General features: G+C 42.8%; 2 protein-coding genes across 2 annotated transcripts; one reads left to right on the forward strand and one right to left on the reverse strand.

Annotated features, from left to right (window-relative positions):
• Nucleotides 1–292: 292 nt before the first annotated feature.
• fzd7b (frizzled class receptor 7b) lies at nt 293–3,138 on the forward strand. Its single transcript, XM_036569978.1, has 2 exons — nt 293–661; nt 1,153–3,138. Exon 2 carries the CDS (start codon nt 1,160–1,162, stop codon nt 2,825–2,827), a length of 1,668 nt encoding a protein of 555 aa, XP_036425871.1. The 5' UTR covers nt 293–661; nt 1,153–1,159; the 3' UTR covers nt 2,828–3,138.
• A 7,185-nt stretch (nt 3,139–10,323) lies between these two features.
• Nucleotides 10,324–14,832, reverse strand: sumo1 (small ubiquitin like modifier 1). Its single transcript, XM_036569979.1, has 5 exons — nt 14,695–14,832; nt 13,926–13,997; nt 12,729–12,806; nt 12,074–12,145; nt 10,324–10,559 (listed from the first exon to the last, which is right to left on the reverse strand). Exons 1-5 carry the CDS (start codon nt 14,704–14,706, stop codon nt 10,491–10,493), a joined length of 303 nt encoding a protein of 100 aa, XP_036425872.1. The 5' UTR covers nt 14,707–14,832; the 3' UTR covers nt 10,324–10,490.
• Between the last annotated feature and the right edge of the window lie 372 nt (nt 14,833–15,204).

The raw sequence follows: 15,204 nt of genomic DNA on the forward strand, positions 1-15,204 counted from the left end.
GCTTAATGTACTTCTATATATCTCACACACAAATATAAATCCAAGTGTACTTTCTGGTTTGACACTTAATACATTTCTAAGTGTGTCACAAATGTCCAGATACTTTTTGTGCCCACTGTACGTTTCAATCTAAGATTTGAGAAAAGAAAAAATAAAGAGATTTCCAGTGGTCACGCCCTTTTTGATGCGCTCCCACTTCGCCAATCAGGAACGGCGCGCTAAGAAAAACAAACCTTCCCATTGGTCAGGATGCCGGAGGGTTTCAAGCCGCCCCACGGAGAGACGCGCCGCAGAGCTTGAATGAAGGGGCGTCTGGAAACCGTCTCATCAGAGCGAGGGCAATGTGGAGTCTCTATCAACTTTAACTGAGGTAAAGTTGGAAATTTTGGAAAAAAGGCTCAGTTTGAAAGCGGTTTTTAGCGGCGACGCGTGATTCCGGAGGATAGAGGAGACGGAGATCCCTCGACGCCTACGATGAAATGTCCGAAGGAGTCGCGAAAACGGGCCACGAATGCGCTACCTGAGTGAAAAATCAGCGAGCTGGACGTTGGGTTTGTGAGTAACGAACCACGAGGGATCGGCTAGCTGCATCTGCGATTCCCGGCCAGCGTAGACACGGATTGTCGGTCGTAAAGCCCGTTTTTCATCGGCTACGTTTTCTGTAAGTGTTTCTTTTTTAATTGCTTCTTTTTTAAATAGCTATATATATATATATATCTATAGACGGGGAAAAGGACGAGAACCTGAAGTCAGTTTCTTATTTGCCAGCTTCTTGTTCGAATTTTCCCGTTCTACCTTAAATGGTGCAGCAGTTAATGTAATTTTGCCAACCAACAGTTTTAACCGCTGCATCGTTTAAGGTGGAACGGGGGAATTCGAGCAAGAAGCTGGCAAATAGAGGGCAAACTTCAGCCTCGTAAACTGTTAGCTAGTGATTATTCACAAGAGGCGGTCCAAGTCTACAATAATGGAGTATAAAACGTGGAGGGGGGCTAAAACTTTCTCCAAAGTTTCGCTAACTGCAGTTAGTCGGTCAGTGGGGTGGGTGGTATTACACGTTTCTGGGTTTGAAGCTGAAAAAACACCTTTTGTGTATTTTTAGTGTAGCTGTTGTGTTAAAAGCTCTGTGCACCGTGTCTCGTTGCCTTCCAGACTGCCGATGATGGCGCTTTGGAGAGCCAGTTGTTCGAGCCAGGCGGCGCTCTGCGTGCTTGCCCTTTTGCTCTGCTGTGGTGCTGGCCAGCACCACGGCGAGAAGGGCATCTCGGTGCCCGAGCATGGCTTCTGCCAGCCCATCTCCATCCCTCTCTGTACGGACATCCAGTACAACCAGACCATTATGCCCAACCTGTTGGGGCACGCAAACCAAGAGGATGCTGGCCTGGAGGTGCACCAGTTCTACCCACTGGTCAAAGTGCAGTGCTCGGCGGACCTCAAGTTTTTCCTGTGCTCCATGTATGCGCCCGTGTGCACCGTGCTGGAGCAGGCCATCCCACCGTGCCGGTCACTGTGCGAGCGTGCCCGCCATGGCTGTGAGGCGCTCATGAACAAGTTTGGCTTCCAGTGGCCTGAGCGTCTGCGCTGTGAGGCTTTCCCCGTGCACGGTGCTGGGGAAATCTGCGTGGGCCAGAACACTTCAGACCCCAGCAGCCCCACGTCAGAACCCACGCTGCTAGCGCCAGGTCACTTTACGCCGCGCCCAGGCACGGAATGGCCTGGCCAGCCTTTCATGTGCCCCCTTCAGCTTGCCGTGCCTTCCTACCTCAACTACAAATTCTTGGGGGCCAAGGATTGCGGGGCGCCCTGCGAGCACTCGCAATCACACGGCCTCATGTACTTCAGGGAGGAGGAGGTGAAATTTGGCCGCCTCTGGGTTGGGATCTGGTCCATCCTGTGCTGTGTGAGCACCCTGTTCACGGTCCTCACCTACCTTGTGGACATGCGCCGGTTTCGCTATCCAGAGAGGCCCATCATTTTCCTCTCTGGCTGCTACTTCATGGTGGCGGTGGCCTACGTCATCGGATTTCTCCTGGAGGACAAAGTGGTGTGCATCGATAAGTTCAGGGAGGACGCGTATAAGACTGTGGCTCAGGGTACTAAAAAGGAGGGATGCACTATCCTATTCATGATTCTCTATTTTTTTGGCATGGCCAGCTCCATCTGGTGGGTGATCCTCTCCCTCACCTGGTTCCTCTCAGCTGGCATGAAGTGGGGCCATGAGGCCATTGAGGCCAACTCGCAGTACTTCCACTTGGCGGCGTGGGCCGTGCCTGCTGTGAAGACCATCACCATCCTCGCCCTGGGCCAGGTGGATGGCGACCTGCTGACGGGCGTGTGCTTTGTGGGAATCTACAACGTAGATGCGTTGCGTGGTTTCGTCCTCGCCCCGCTGTTTGTGTACCTCTTCATCGGCACGTCCTTCCTGCTGGCTGGCTTCGTGTCGCTCTTCCGGATCAGGACCATCATGAAGCACGATGGTACCAAAACGGAGAAGCTGGAGAAGCTGATGGTGAGGATTGGCGTGTTCAGTGTACTTTACACCGTTCCAGCTACCATCGTCATCGCCTGCTACTTCTACGAGCAGGCGTTTCGTGAGCAGTGGGAGAAGACGTGGCACATGCAGACATGTAAGCGCTTCGCTGTGCCTTGCCCGGCCTCCAACTTCGCACCCATGTCACCGGATTTTACCGTCTTCATGATTAAATACCTCATGACCATGATTGTGGGAATCACGTCTGGGTTCTGGATCTGGTCCGGGAAGACCCTTCAGTCGTGGCGCAGGTTTTACAAACGCCTGGGAAATGGCCAGGGAGAAACGACGGTGTGAAACGGCGTCAGTATGGATAATAATCAGTCAGGATTGTGAGACACACTACAGGTCATGAACTACAGTGTGGATTAAAAAAGTGTGACCGTTCTGAAGGACATTACCCAGTGGAGAAACACAGGATGAGCTTGCTCAGATAATCCACTTACACCAAAAAAAGCTTGCCTTATGACACTTAAATACTTGAACTTTGGCCCTGACTTTGTCTACACTTCTCTCTGAACTCTTTTGCATGACTTCAACTTCAAACGACTTTTTTTTAATATTCAAAAGAGGTTTTTAAAATAACTGTCTGGTGCCTCCTTTTTTTACATTTTGTTTGAACACTAAGGACATTTCTTATCTTGAATATTGATGGAGAAAATTTTATTGATGACATTTTTGATGATGAGAAAATAGTAACCTTTTTTTTTTTTTTTTTAATCTCTGCAATGGCCAAAAATGTTTGTATATTAATCTTGTGCCTTGTAATATTGACCAGTCCCCATAGTTCAGTGTTTGCTTCATCCATTTTTGGCACACACACACTACAGGTTTTTGTATCCATCTATGTCTGTTGCTTAATGGTTTCATTAGAACTAGTTACATTAGGTTCATCTGAGTGTAAAAGACCAGTTTTTTACAGATTAATGCGAAGTACACTCAAACTGACTTGGGCCTTAAAGCCACACACATGATTGTTGAGGTTAAAAATGGAGTATAAACTACAGTGGTACAAGTGGTACAAAGTTTGTACATGCATATAGGGGACAAACCGTTACCAGGTTTTGTTTAAATGTCATGTTACTGTTCTAAGACGACATGTATTTATTAAAAATCTCATTTTTAAGATCATACTCTTCACTCAGCAGTTTCACTTAATAAAGTGACTAGATTTTTAGAACGGGCTGCTTTTTGTTTTTGTTTGACCTGCTGTCTTTGTTCCTTTGAACGTTTTTACTGACTGTAGTTCTCTTGAATTTACAAGCATTTTGAGTAGGAGCCCATTGAGTTAGTACGTTGCAAGTATTAACAATATATTCTAATAATGGTACAATCAGTCCATAAGAGTGGAATGTTATTAGTGCTTGTGTAAACAGTAAGATTTCACATTCAGATAAATATTGTAGCTAAAGTGTTTTGGGTATTTTAATTGTTTCACTCTAGACGTTTTATTTGTATATTTACAAGAAGATTTATATAGGATTGCTGAGTTATTTTTATGAATTCCATTATTTGCAGAAAAAAGTGGTCCTGTATAATTAGAAATCGCTAAAAACTCAATTTGCCTAATTGCTGTAACATTAGGCAGTCAATTGAGTGACGTTACAGAACGCTCTGTGGAGCAAGGATGAGGGAAGAGGCTCAGAAATAGACAGGAGTGTGAATTATGGAGGAAGAGTAAATGTTTGTTTTTTTTTTTTAAGAAAGAAGGAGAGAGAGGTGTTACACAATAGCCAAGAATAACAGGAGATAATCAGAGGTGGCGTGAAGTTTGCCACCCTGCCTTTAAGACAACAGGAAGTCCTAAGATGCACTGAGGCATACAATCCTTACCCTTCCTCTCCTGGTGAAATACGATAGCTCACCATTCTTTGGTTTAAGGTAAATCTTAACCCTTTTGTTTGTGTTTTGGGAAGGCGTGGGGGGTTGTTGGGGTTACAGTATCCAGAGGGAAGGCTTTTGTCAGAGGGGGCTAGAGTTGCCTGGACAGTTGGGGAAGCTTGAACTGACCTTTTAGATACACTACGGTGTAGTGAAATAATCATAGTGTGACTTTTCATGATCGATAGTGTTTGATCACAATTACCATAGAAAATATACACTAAATGACAATATTAGTGCAGTTTAACAAACCATCTGACGCTAAACTCCTGTGTTACTCATTGGGTGGCCATGAAACATTCCAGCAATTCCTAACTGAATCTACGGAGTATGATAAGCTGTAAGAACAGTCATCTGAAGAGACGCACATTCAAGCTCTCCACCCAGCGAGCGCCGTGGACAATAAGTGAGGGAGTCTACAGCATTCCAGTGAAACTAATTATGGTGAACTGCCCCTGTGTAAAGCTAACGCAAGTCAGCCAAGTTAAGAATTTTAAACATCTCGAGTTTGCCTGCTACACGCCTGCAAGCACCAGGAAGTTACTGTGGTAGTTAAATAACAGGAATTGTAGCATACAGAAATTATTGGTATTTGGAGCCCAATTTCCACAATTAATCGAGTAGTTGACTATTATTTGATTAATCTTCTAATCAAATCATTGTTTTCTATCGTTTCCTATCACTTTGACCCGTCACAGCTCTGCTGTCTTTCAGGTCTGTCTATGTGATGCATCCTGTTTATCAAATACACATGCAACGCTTTTGTTTTAGTAAACTGTGCATCGACTTTTACCATAATCGAATCGACTTTGACTAATCGTAGCCCTAAAGTTGCTACACTGCTGCCTGTTGATGTACGTTCGACGGCTGAAAGGCAGACTGAGCTGACATTGTCGGAGGTGCCACAACTGGTCAAGCACAGGTGCACTGACCAGTTGTCCATAGCAGGGGCGGGCAATTCCTCAGTCCCAGTCAGGAAGGACACAGCCTAGGGTGACTAAAAATGAGAGCCAGCGCTATACGTAAACCAAAGTAATTTATAATCCCCTGTCAGCATCTATTTACTGACAGGGCACATTTGTTGGTTAGCTTCCTGTAGAAACATGCCCTCGGCGAAATGATTACAATGGCCTGAAAAAGTCGGTTTGTGTTTAGATCCGTAAGCCTTTGTGCCTCCCAGGTGCTGCTCTTTCTCAGCCGTCCCTGAGAAAAAACACCCGGACAGAGTCTCAGGTAACTGTAACCCCTTCCCCAGGTTTTTCTGCCTCGGTCCCACGAGATACAATTCCCTAAATTGGATCGATACCCGTTGCAGAGACACCGCCTTAACTTTTGTCAGGCATTGTTTCAGCAATGTTTACCCAATGTGGAGAGTTGTCCCAACAGATGGCCCCAGTGGTATGACCAGCTATCCAGTTTCTGTTCTCTTGTTGAGAGAGTTATAACAAGGACATTGTACACAGTGCTGCGAAATGCCCTGAGTTACATTCTTGGCGGATATATAATATTTTCCTATAAGGCTCCCAAGGCACGTAGGCCTGCACATTAGCACATAATAATATAACACAGAGCAGCCGTTTCTGTGATGTTTGCTATGGTGTTTCTGCTCACGAGAGGGGTTATTTTCTCATTTCTCATTTCATTGTTTTTTTAAGCGTTCTCTCTCATTACCTCTGAACTTCACTTCTTCCCATAAGGCCCTGCATCTGATTGAAGAACAAAGACTACACGTTGAAAGGGCAATCCTTAAAAACCTGCCTCACTGTACTCATTTCCCATACAAAGAAATTGTACTTAGACACAGACATGAGCTCATAGGTATTCTACACCCATCCCCCCACTCCCCAACACACACTCGCATACCCCCTTCCCCCATTCCTAGCTAGCCCTCATCTGGTAGTGTTCAGGCCTTGTGTGCCGAGAAATACGATCTTCCCGTTGGGTTTCAGCTATAGCAGCCTTGCAGAAAGGAACCCAGCTTACAGGTCTAATATGTAAGCACCCCTCACATCATACAGCCGTACAGTGTCTCTTTCACTTGTCTGTGATGTGTTTCACAAGCATGTTGTTTACTGTAAACACAAGAGGGGTTCCTATTAAGCCTTAAAGGAAAATGCCACTTGCTCCAAGAATAAAACTAACAGATGAACATAATCTCAGCAGAGGAAACTCATCCTTGGCAGAAAACACTGAAGAAGCCTGGGGCTGCCTCACATTCAGATGGGCGTTGTCCTCGTGTTTTTGCTTCCTCTCACTCCCTCGACTCCAATCCATCTTTCTCCTCCACTGCTCTACCCCCCATCTTTATCACTGCATTCCTCATCCTTCACCCCACTCTGCCCCCTTTTTCCACTCCATTGCTCTCACGTAACACGTTCTCCTTCTTTTCCCCTATTAACATCCAGAGCTGACTGCAATCAGGCCCTTTAAACTGAACAGGCTCTTACTGCAACTCTACCCTGTCTTTGAAAGAGACCATGTACAGGCCTACCAGGTTAAAGTGACATTCATTAGGTACTCCTACGACAAGTACACATTTCTGGGCTAAAATCAACAGTAGTCAATGCTACTAAGGCCTGAGGAATGATTTAATTGTTTTCATATGGATACCAGGCTGATACCGTAATTTCAATATCTTCTTATCAATGACAGACTGAGGGTGGGTGTTCTATTGCACTGCATTAAAACCAATTCAACAGAACTTAGTATGGGACTCATATTCATCATCAATATTCATATTACATATCACTCATATTCTATTCATCAATATCTTCCTAAGTTTATTTTTAAATTTGTTCTTGAGAAAGGTCCTAAGCAAAAGTCTACGTCAGATTCATTATTTTAAACCGCAGAGTACACTGATCTGGCAGAACATTATGACCACCTCCTTGTTTCTAAGCTCATTGTCTATTTTATCAGCTCCACTTACTATATAGGTGCACTTTGTAGTTCTACAGTTACAAACTGTAGTCCATCTGTTTCTCTGGATACTTTGTTAGCCCCCTTTTAACCTGTTCTTCAGTGGTCAGGACCCCCATGGACCCTCACAGAGCAGGTACTATTTGGGTGGTGGATCATTCTCAGCACTGCAGTAACACTGATGTGGTGGTGGTGTGTTAATGTGTGTTGCGCTGGTCTGAGTGGATCAGACACAGCAATGCTGCTGGAGTCACACTGTGTCCACTCACTGTCCACTCTATTAGACACTCCTACCTTGTCAGTCCACCTTGTAGATGTAAAGTCAGAGACGACAGCTCATCTGCTGCTGCACAGTTTGTGTTGGTCATCTTCCAGTCCTTCATCAGTGGTCACAGGACGCTGCCCACAGGACGCTGTTGGCTGGATATTTTTGGTTGGTGGACTGTTCTCAGTCCAGTAGTGACTCTGAGGTGTTTAAAAACTCCAGCAGCACTGCTGTGTCTGATCCACTCAGACCAGCACAACACACACTAACACCACCACCACCACCATGTCAGTGTTACTGCAGTGCTGAGAATGATCCACCACCCAAATAGTACCTGCTCTGTGAGGGTCCATGGGGGTCCTGACCACTGAAGAACAGGGTAAAAGGGGGCAGAGAAACAGATGGACTACAGTCTGTAACTGTAGAACTACAAAGTGCACCTATATAGTAAGTGGAGCTGATAAAATGGACAATGAGCGTAGAAACATGGTGGTCATAATGTTCTGCCTGATTGGTGTAGTTCACATTTTTGTGCTCTTGAGTGTTCATAGATTCTGTTCTTACCTAAGAACAAATCCCAATTTAGAAAACACTGGTCAACATCAGAATCTTCTGAAAACTGTATAAATGGGTTTTAAGAAGAAATTTCTTTTGGTGGTTGGTTAATGAGGTCCAACGTTTTCTTTGCAATGAAACTTGCAATTTGTCAGTGCTCTTTAAGTGTGGAGCAATATCCACGATATGCTCAGAAAAGCGTATTATCATGATAAACTTTATTATGATAACGATAAAGTACTGCCATATTCCCCAACTCAAATGAGAAGTGACTGAACGGATGTATTTACTCACAGTAACAAGAATACAGATAAACTAAGAAGTGCTGGCCTTGACAACATGCATACATATGCAAATAGACGGTCCATAAGCAGTCTAGATTTTGGAACAAGCATTCATACTGGCTTACAGATGCTGGGACTGTCTACTCAGGTATTGAAATACAGGATTGATCTAGAATTTTTCATTACTGGGAAGTACAGAAGTAGTTCGGTCGTTACCAATAAGGAATGGAAATAAGTTTGAACACCCAGCCCTACTAATGACCTACTGATGTATGACCTCTTTGGGCCATGTTCACCACAGAACGGTGAATGAGAACTGGGAGGTTCAGGAAATGTGTCTTTCAGTCTGGTCGACTGTTGCCACCTAGTGGCTAAATTATGAATAACCTCAAACTACTTTTGCAGCCAGTTTGTTTACAATAACATTCAGAGAAGAGTGAGCTAAGTGAATATGGAATAAGCCTGCATGGAAAAAAACACCACAAATGAGTACATTATTTTGACACATTTTATTTAAAAAACAAGACAAAAGAAAAATAATAATCTTTCTATGTCCACAAACCATCTGGACCAAAATTCCCTCCCCGTTTAACATAATTGAAAAAGAAAAAAAGAGCTGGCTCCTGAGTGGCGCAACCAAGGCTGAATCCTGACAATGCCACAGCCGTCTATCTAAGAGAGTGCAACCAGACCTGCAACTCTCTCAGTGGGACGGGTGCTCTAGTCCTCTCTATAACCGACCGATCATGGGTGTCTACCAGGGCAACTAAACAGCAGTAGGCAATCAGTGCTCTCCTCCAGCTGTGTTCAGGCGCCCTACGATGTTGCGTGAGCAGCAGAAAAAAGCAGAGGCCAGCTTCACATCTTGGAGAAAGCGTGTCTTGCCTTTAAGCTGCCAGATGCCATACAACAGAGGAAGATTTAGAAAGACTGTGGAAATTGGCATTGACTAAATCTAACACTGAAGAGAAAATTCAGTTAAAAACTACTAAATGTGCAGTAACATTTATTGTGTGCAATCACTGTATTTATTTTTTTGTGTTGACAAGCGTTGCCCCTGAGTGCTGATCATTGCAGAGATCATTCTTACATTGTTAAATAAGCTCTCAAGTCTGCGGCAGGGGACTCTAAGCTAAGCTAAATGGGGCTTGCTGCCTTCTGCATTCTGTAACTGCAGCTGAATAGAAGGACAGATATTTAAAATTGCAGACAATAAATTCAACAAGGGTATAAGCACATACAAAATCCTTTAACATAAAACTGAGACAAACACATGCAACTGAAACCACTGATCACACACGTTACAACACCAGGGTTTCCCTTCTGCAGCTCACAGTGTGGAAATCTCAACACAGTTGTTATAAGTATACAGGGAAAGCATACCTCACACTTTCTAGAATCAGAAAACAATTACACGTAAAGCCCCCCAAATCCTAGCATTGTATCAAAAGCTAAAACCACACATTGTTGCTATATGAATGCGGCTATAAAGGTGTAATAGGCCTACCAACATGAACAGGGTCAGCATCGTATCAATATAGAAATCGAAAGCTGCTTTCAGTTGTAACGACGGAGCAGATGTAGTACACCTCATGTTCTCTCACTCTGTTCTGGACAAGTGAATTCCAGTGAAGCAGTACGTCAGTGAAAGAAATAAATGAGCCACATGCTCTGTAGTTCAACGTCTGAACTGATGGGGAAATATGAGAATTTACTCTGAGGTTTTGGGGCAAAAACGCAACAAGTTCTATTATAGGTCATTGCAACACAGCACATATCCAGAGTCCAAGTGTACGAGGGAGGGACTGAGAAAGAAAAAGACAGAGAGAAAAAGAGAGAGAGAGAGAGAGGGGTTTGGGAGGAGGAATAGCTTGTTTATTCCTCTTTCCTTATTTCTTTTGCCTCTCTCCCTCACTTGCAGCAGCCCTAGCGGAGTATCGCTTTGATCCAGATGGTTTTTCCATTTCCCTCTGAGAGAAGCACAAAAGGAAACAGATGAAATAAACGTCATACATACAAAATTAAGATTTAAAGAGAAGAGAGTTGAAGTAAAGGTCTAGTCGTTCCAAAAGCCGCCGGTCTGTTCCTGGTACACCTCGATAACATCCTCGTCCTCCATTCCCAGCTGCAGAGAGAGAGCAGAGAAAGAGAGTGATTAGAAAAAGAACAATGAAGAAGATGTAAATCTTATATTGTCATCAGTGGCAGAACTAGGATCTTATAGACTCTATAGAAAAGAAAGAGTAAGGTTGCCCTGCCTCAATACAAAAAATGAACTGGGTAATATTTGCTTGTTACCTTGTTAATGTTCAGTCAAGCTGTTGCTCTAAAGTAGACTAATATTTGAAGTGCAATATTAAGCTATTGTAGCTATTCCTGGGTGTAAAATATTGCTAAAAGTATGCAGACACATGACCATCACACCTATATGAGCTTGTTGGACATCCCATCCCAAAACCATGGGCGTTATTATGGAGTTACCCCCATCATGGCTGTAACAGGCTCCACTCTTTGCTGAATGCTACAAGATCTGAGCGTGTCTGGAGGAATTTGTGACCATTCAGTCAAAAGAGCATTTGTGAGGTCAGGCACTGATGCTGGACGAGAAGGCCTGGCTTACAACTGATGTTCCAGTTCATCTGTTCAAGCTGTCAACACACAGCTCTTGTGCTAATATTACTTCCAGAAGCAGTTTGGAACTCTGGAGCGACTGATACACCAGAGGACAGGAGATTTCTACGCGCTTCAGCACTCAGTGGCCCTGCTCTGTGAGTCTGTGTGATGCACCACTTCATGGCTGAGCTGTTGTTGCTCCCAGGATTGTGCCCTGTGACAGGTAACCAGGTTACTGTGGTAACAGCCCTCAATTACAGTGATGTGACATCCTTCATTAACACCAATTTTATTGTATCTAGCATATACAGGTTGCTCTAGAAATACAGCTTTTGAAATGCCCTGGTTGAATGAGTTGGGGTCAGGCACTATGTGCCATTAGTCTGGCAGATATGCATGTACAAACAGCCACCTATAGTACAATGTACATTTTAAGACATCGTAACACCACAGATATCAGTCGAAACAGCTTGGACTCTTGGAATGAACACAGTCATCACAGCTCTCCTACAAACTGACATCAGGCAAAACAGTCTCTGACAAAAAAGCATCAGGCTAAGCTCCCACAGACAACAAAGCCTCAAACAAAAAGGCCTTGGACTGTGAAATTTGTGTGAAATTTTCAATCTCGTTCTTAATAGCTTAATTCCAGTTTTGTGGCCAAATTAAAGATCAGAATATACGATCGACACAACTTCCACTGATCTGCACTGTTAAATTTAAACTCACACACAATGAATGTGTTTGCTTCTGTGTATTCTTAAGTGTTAAAAACCACTGCAAAATCACCAGAAGAAAAAGTGTTTTTTTATTACCACCACCATCATCATCATCATCAATATGATCATGTGAAAATGTGGAATGTAAATAAAACAGGTAAAAGCAAAGAACAAAAAAGTAGAAAAAACGTTTAGCTGCTTACAACGCCACACGGTTACCTAAATAAGAAGATTCTGTCACTGACTCAGGCCTAGTTCAACATGTGCAGCACTATTAATCCAGGGAACAGAAGGTTGGAGATCATACCTCTTTGGGGGTCTGGTTGTCTGTGATTCTCTGTCCTTCAAAAAGAAACCTTAGAGAGTTCATGGGGACACCCTGTAGAAACACAGTGACAACAGAATTAGCTGTATGCTTCCTTTGAACAACATCATAATACTATGCCATTCTTGTAAATCATAATTATAACATATATTCCATGTGGTAAGAAGAAGTCACATGCATAGCTAAACTCCTGTTGTCTTAATAAAAGTTAACATTTGTTTTTGTGTATGTATGTTCGTTATGACAGCACACACAGCTTCTTGCCAGTTGGAATGTTGGTCAAATCCAACTATGCGTAACAACACAATGTTTACAAATTATAAACTGGAGCAAAGTCACTGACAAAAGAGCAGAGCTGAAACATGTGCTGTGTGACACACAGATAAATACAGAGACAGATATTAGACTAAATGGATCTGAACAACATGAATATGTGCTGTCCTTTTGAAAAGTTCTGGCTATTCAGTTTCAGTTCTGACTCAGACTCACCTGAACTGAGTAGTCTCAACTTTAAACAACTGATATTACATCAAGAGCCGTCCTTTAAAGAACGAAAGTAAAGCGAAGCACTCCATGGAACCACGGTTCACAGAATGTGCATCACTTTAGTAGTTCGGTTTGTGTTATAATATCTTACCTGTCTCTGACTGTATGATTCCTTAAGCTTCTTTAAATGCGTCGTCATCTTCACTTTAAAGTGAATTTCACTGTTGTCCTGAAACAGAAACATCACATAAGATCATGAGAAGTGCGGATCAGGTTAGTTGTCATCTCTTCAGGCAGTCTGCACTCCATGATGTAATGATGTAATTAAATGTATTTATTTTCTTTAATTCAAAGATGGGTTTCTAAAACACTGTGAGTCTTCCTTGGAGATGTGTAGGTGGGGTGGGCAATACGATGAATTTATCATTTAATGTGATAATTTACATCACATTAGGTCACAATACTCTTTACCAAGTACACAGTGGATGTGATCCATACTTAAAGAACAATGACCAACTGCATGTTTCATTAGCAAGAGAGCATAATTAGTACTGTTTTTCTGGATTTAGAGCAGTGCAGTATATGAAATGTTGATTAAAAATCACTGTACTGTAATTTTTAAATGTGGCACTACTGGTTCTTTTTAATCTGCTACTTATCAAACACAAAAAGCTAAATATTATGAATTGAAAAGATGTCTTCAAGAATTTCATTTTTGCCATACTGCCCATTCCTCGTTTTAGGCTTTAGTAGACTTGAGTTATTAAAGGGGAATGCTACCAATTTTTCAATATTTCTGCATAATTTATGGGTTGAGATGGAAATAAGGTCATTTAATGTGGTTTGATGTGAAGTTGCTCATTGTGGAAAAACTTACCAACTGTGTGGTAGGAACCATGGTTCTCTACATTATCAGCTTAAATACAGACCTTTTATATTTTTATCCAAAACCAGCAGTGAACCTACATGTGTTTAAGTGTTTATATGTAATGTTCACAATGGTAGAATAGTGGAAATTCTGAAAAAAAATGTTTTTTGGAGACCAGATTAAAGTAAATCGATTAACAATACTTTTAGGCCAAAACTTTATTAAAAAAAATCATAAAAACAATGTCTCAGGTATCAGGCAGCGTATTCATAACCATTTTGTGTAATAACTTTTTGTGAGGGAGCTTCTAGAGGCATTATACTCTATAGATGTCTGGTTCCTACCACCACCACTCTGCACAATTCCAAGTAAGTTTCTCTATAACGAAGCATTTCACATGTTTAGATCTTATTTAAACCTGTTCAAATTTTGAAAAACTGGTGTAGTTCCCCTTAAAGTCTGAAAGCAGTCTCCTCTTACCTGACCAATCACTTTCAGTTTAATATACTCTCCGTCCTTCTTCTCTCCTCCGTCACCTGAAGGTTTGGTCTCCTGTTGGAGTGAAAATGCGCAGAATTAGGACCAAGTCTGTGGTTTTACTGAACGCGGTTCAGAGCTGAAGTCACTGTAAACATGCCTGAAGTCCGCCGTGCTATCTAGCTAGGTTAGGTTAGGTTAGCTCTGCGCTAACGGACTGCATTATAGCCAGCGGTCTTTGATAACATCTCAACATTGGCTAGCTCACTTTAACACGTACAATGTTTTCCTTCTGTTGATAGCTGGTCAAGTTCAACTGTCCCTGTGTCACTATCACAACAGAGCGGACAGGTGACCAACGGACACTCTGACTGTAAACTTTGTTTTCTGGGCCCCAATAACGTTACAGGTTAGCTTCTTAGCTGAAATGCTAACCTATAAGGCTTTATACTGGAATGCGAAGCTAATTTGCTAAGCAGCTAAGTTAACCAGTAAGCTAACACGACCCGAAACCGTTAAATGCAAAATTTACAGTTACAATAAAGGGAAACCGCCTGGTTAGAATAAAAAGATAAAACAAGTGGCATGAAAGGCGAGGAGCTACCTATTCGCTCCAGCTAGCCTGAGTCTTAGTAGGGCAGTGAAAGACTTGCTAGCTGGCTAACGTTAGTTAAGCGGGCCCTCGTATTTTCCTATTTCAGCGCTGTTACAGGGCGCCAGCTGTTCGCTTCCAGTCTTTACCGAAATACCGAAACGTGCTCTTAATACTCACCGTGTCCGACATGGTACTCCACAACGTTCAGCCCTTCCCGAATATTATTTCTACTCACAAATGTAAGTGTGGCTGCAGTATAGGTTATGCTTTCAGTTGCCTCTCGTACACACTCACGGCAGCAGCGGTGATCTCACTGGAAGAAGGGGCGGGATAGATGATGACAAAATCCCGTAAAGACTGCGTGGGAGGGCTTCCTTCGCAAAAATCAAACTATTAAAGTACGTAATATTATCGCTAATTTATGATAGATGGAAAGAAATATTAATTTTTCTCCCACTTTTTAGCTTTTTGTTCATTTTCCTAAATCACATGCTGTTTATACTGTGGCATTCACCGCTATCAAAAGGGACATGCCAAGAAATGTTTACATTTTAGTTTTAGGTTATTTGTTTGTCCGCATTTATTCACAGGGTTATTCTGCTAAGGACTTCTATTATGAAGGGATATGTATATAGGAGTGGAAAAAGAGAGGCAGTCAGACATGAGCTGAGTAGTGAACGGGCTGTT

Source organism: Colossoma macropomum, unplaced genomic scaffold (assembly GCF_904425465.1).
Source record: "Colossoma macropomum unplaced genomic scaffold, Colossoma_macropomum, whole genome shotgun sequence".
Taxonomy (NCBI): Eukaryota; Metazoa; Chordata; class Actinopteri; order Characiformes; family Serrasalmidae; genus Colossoma; species Colossoma macropomum.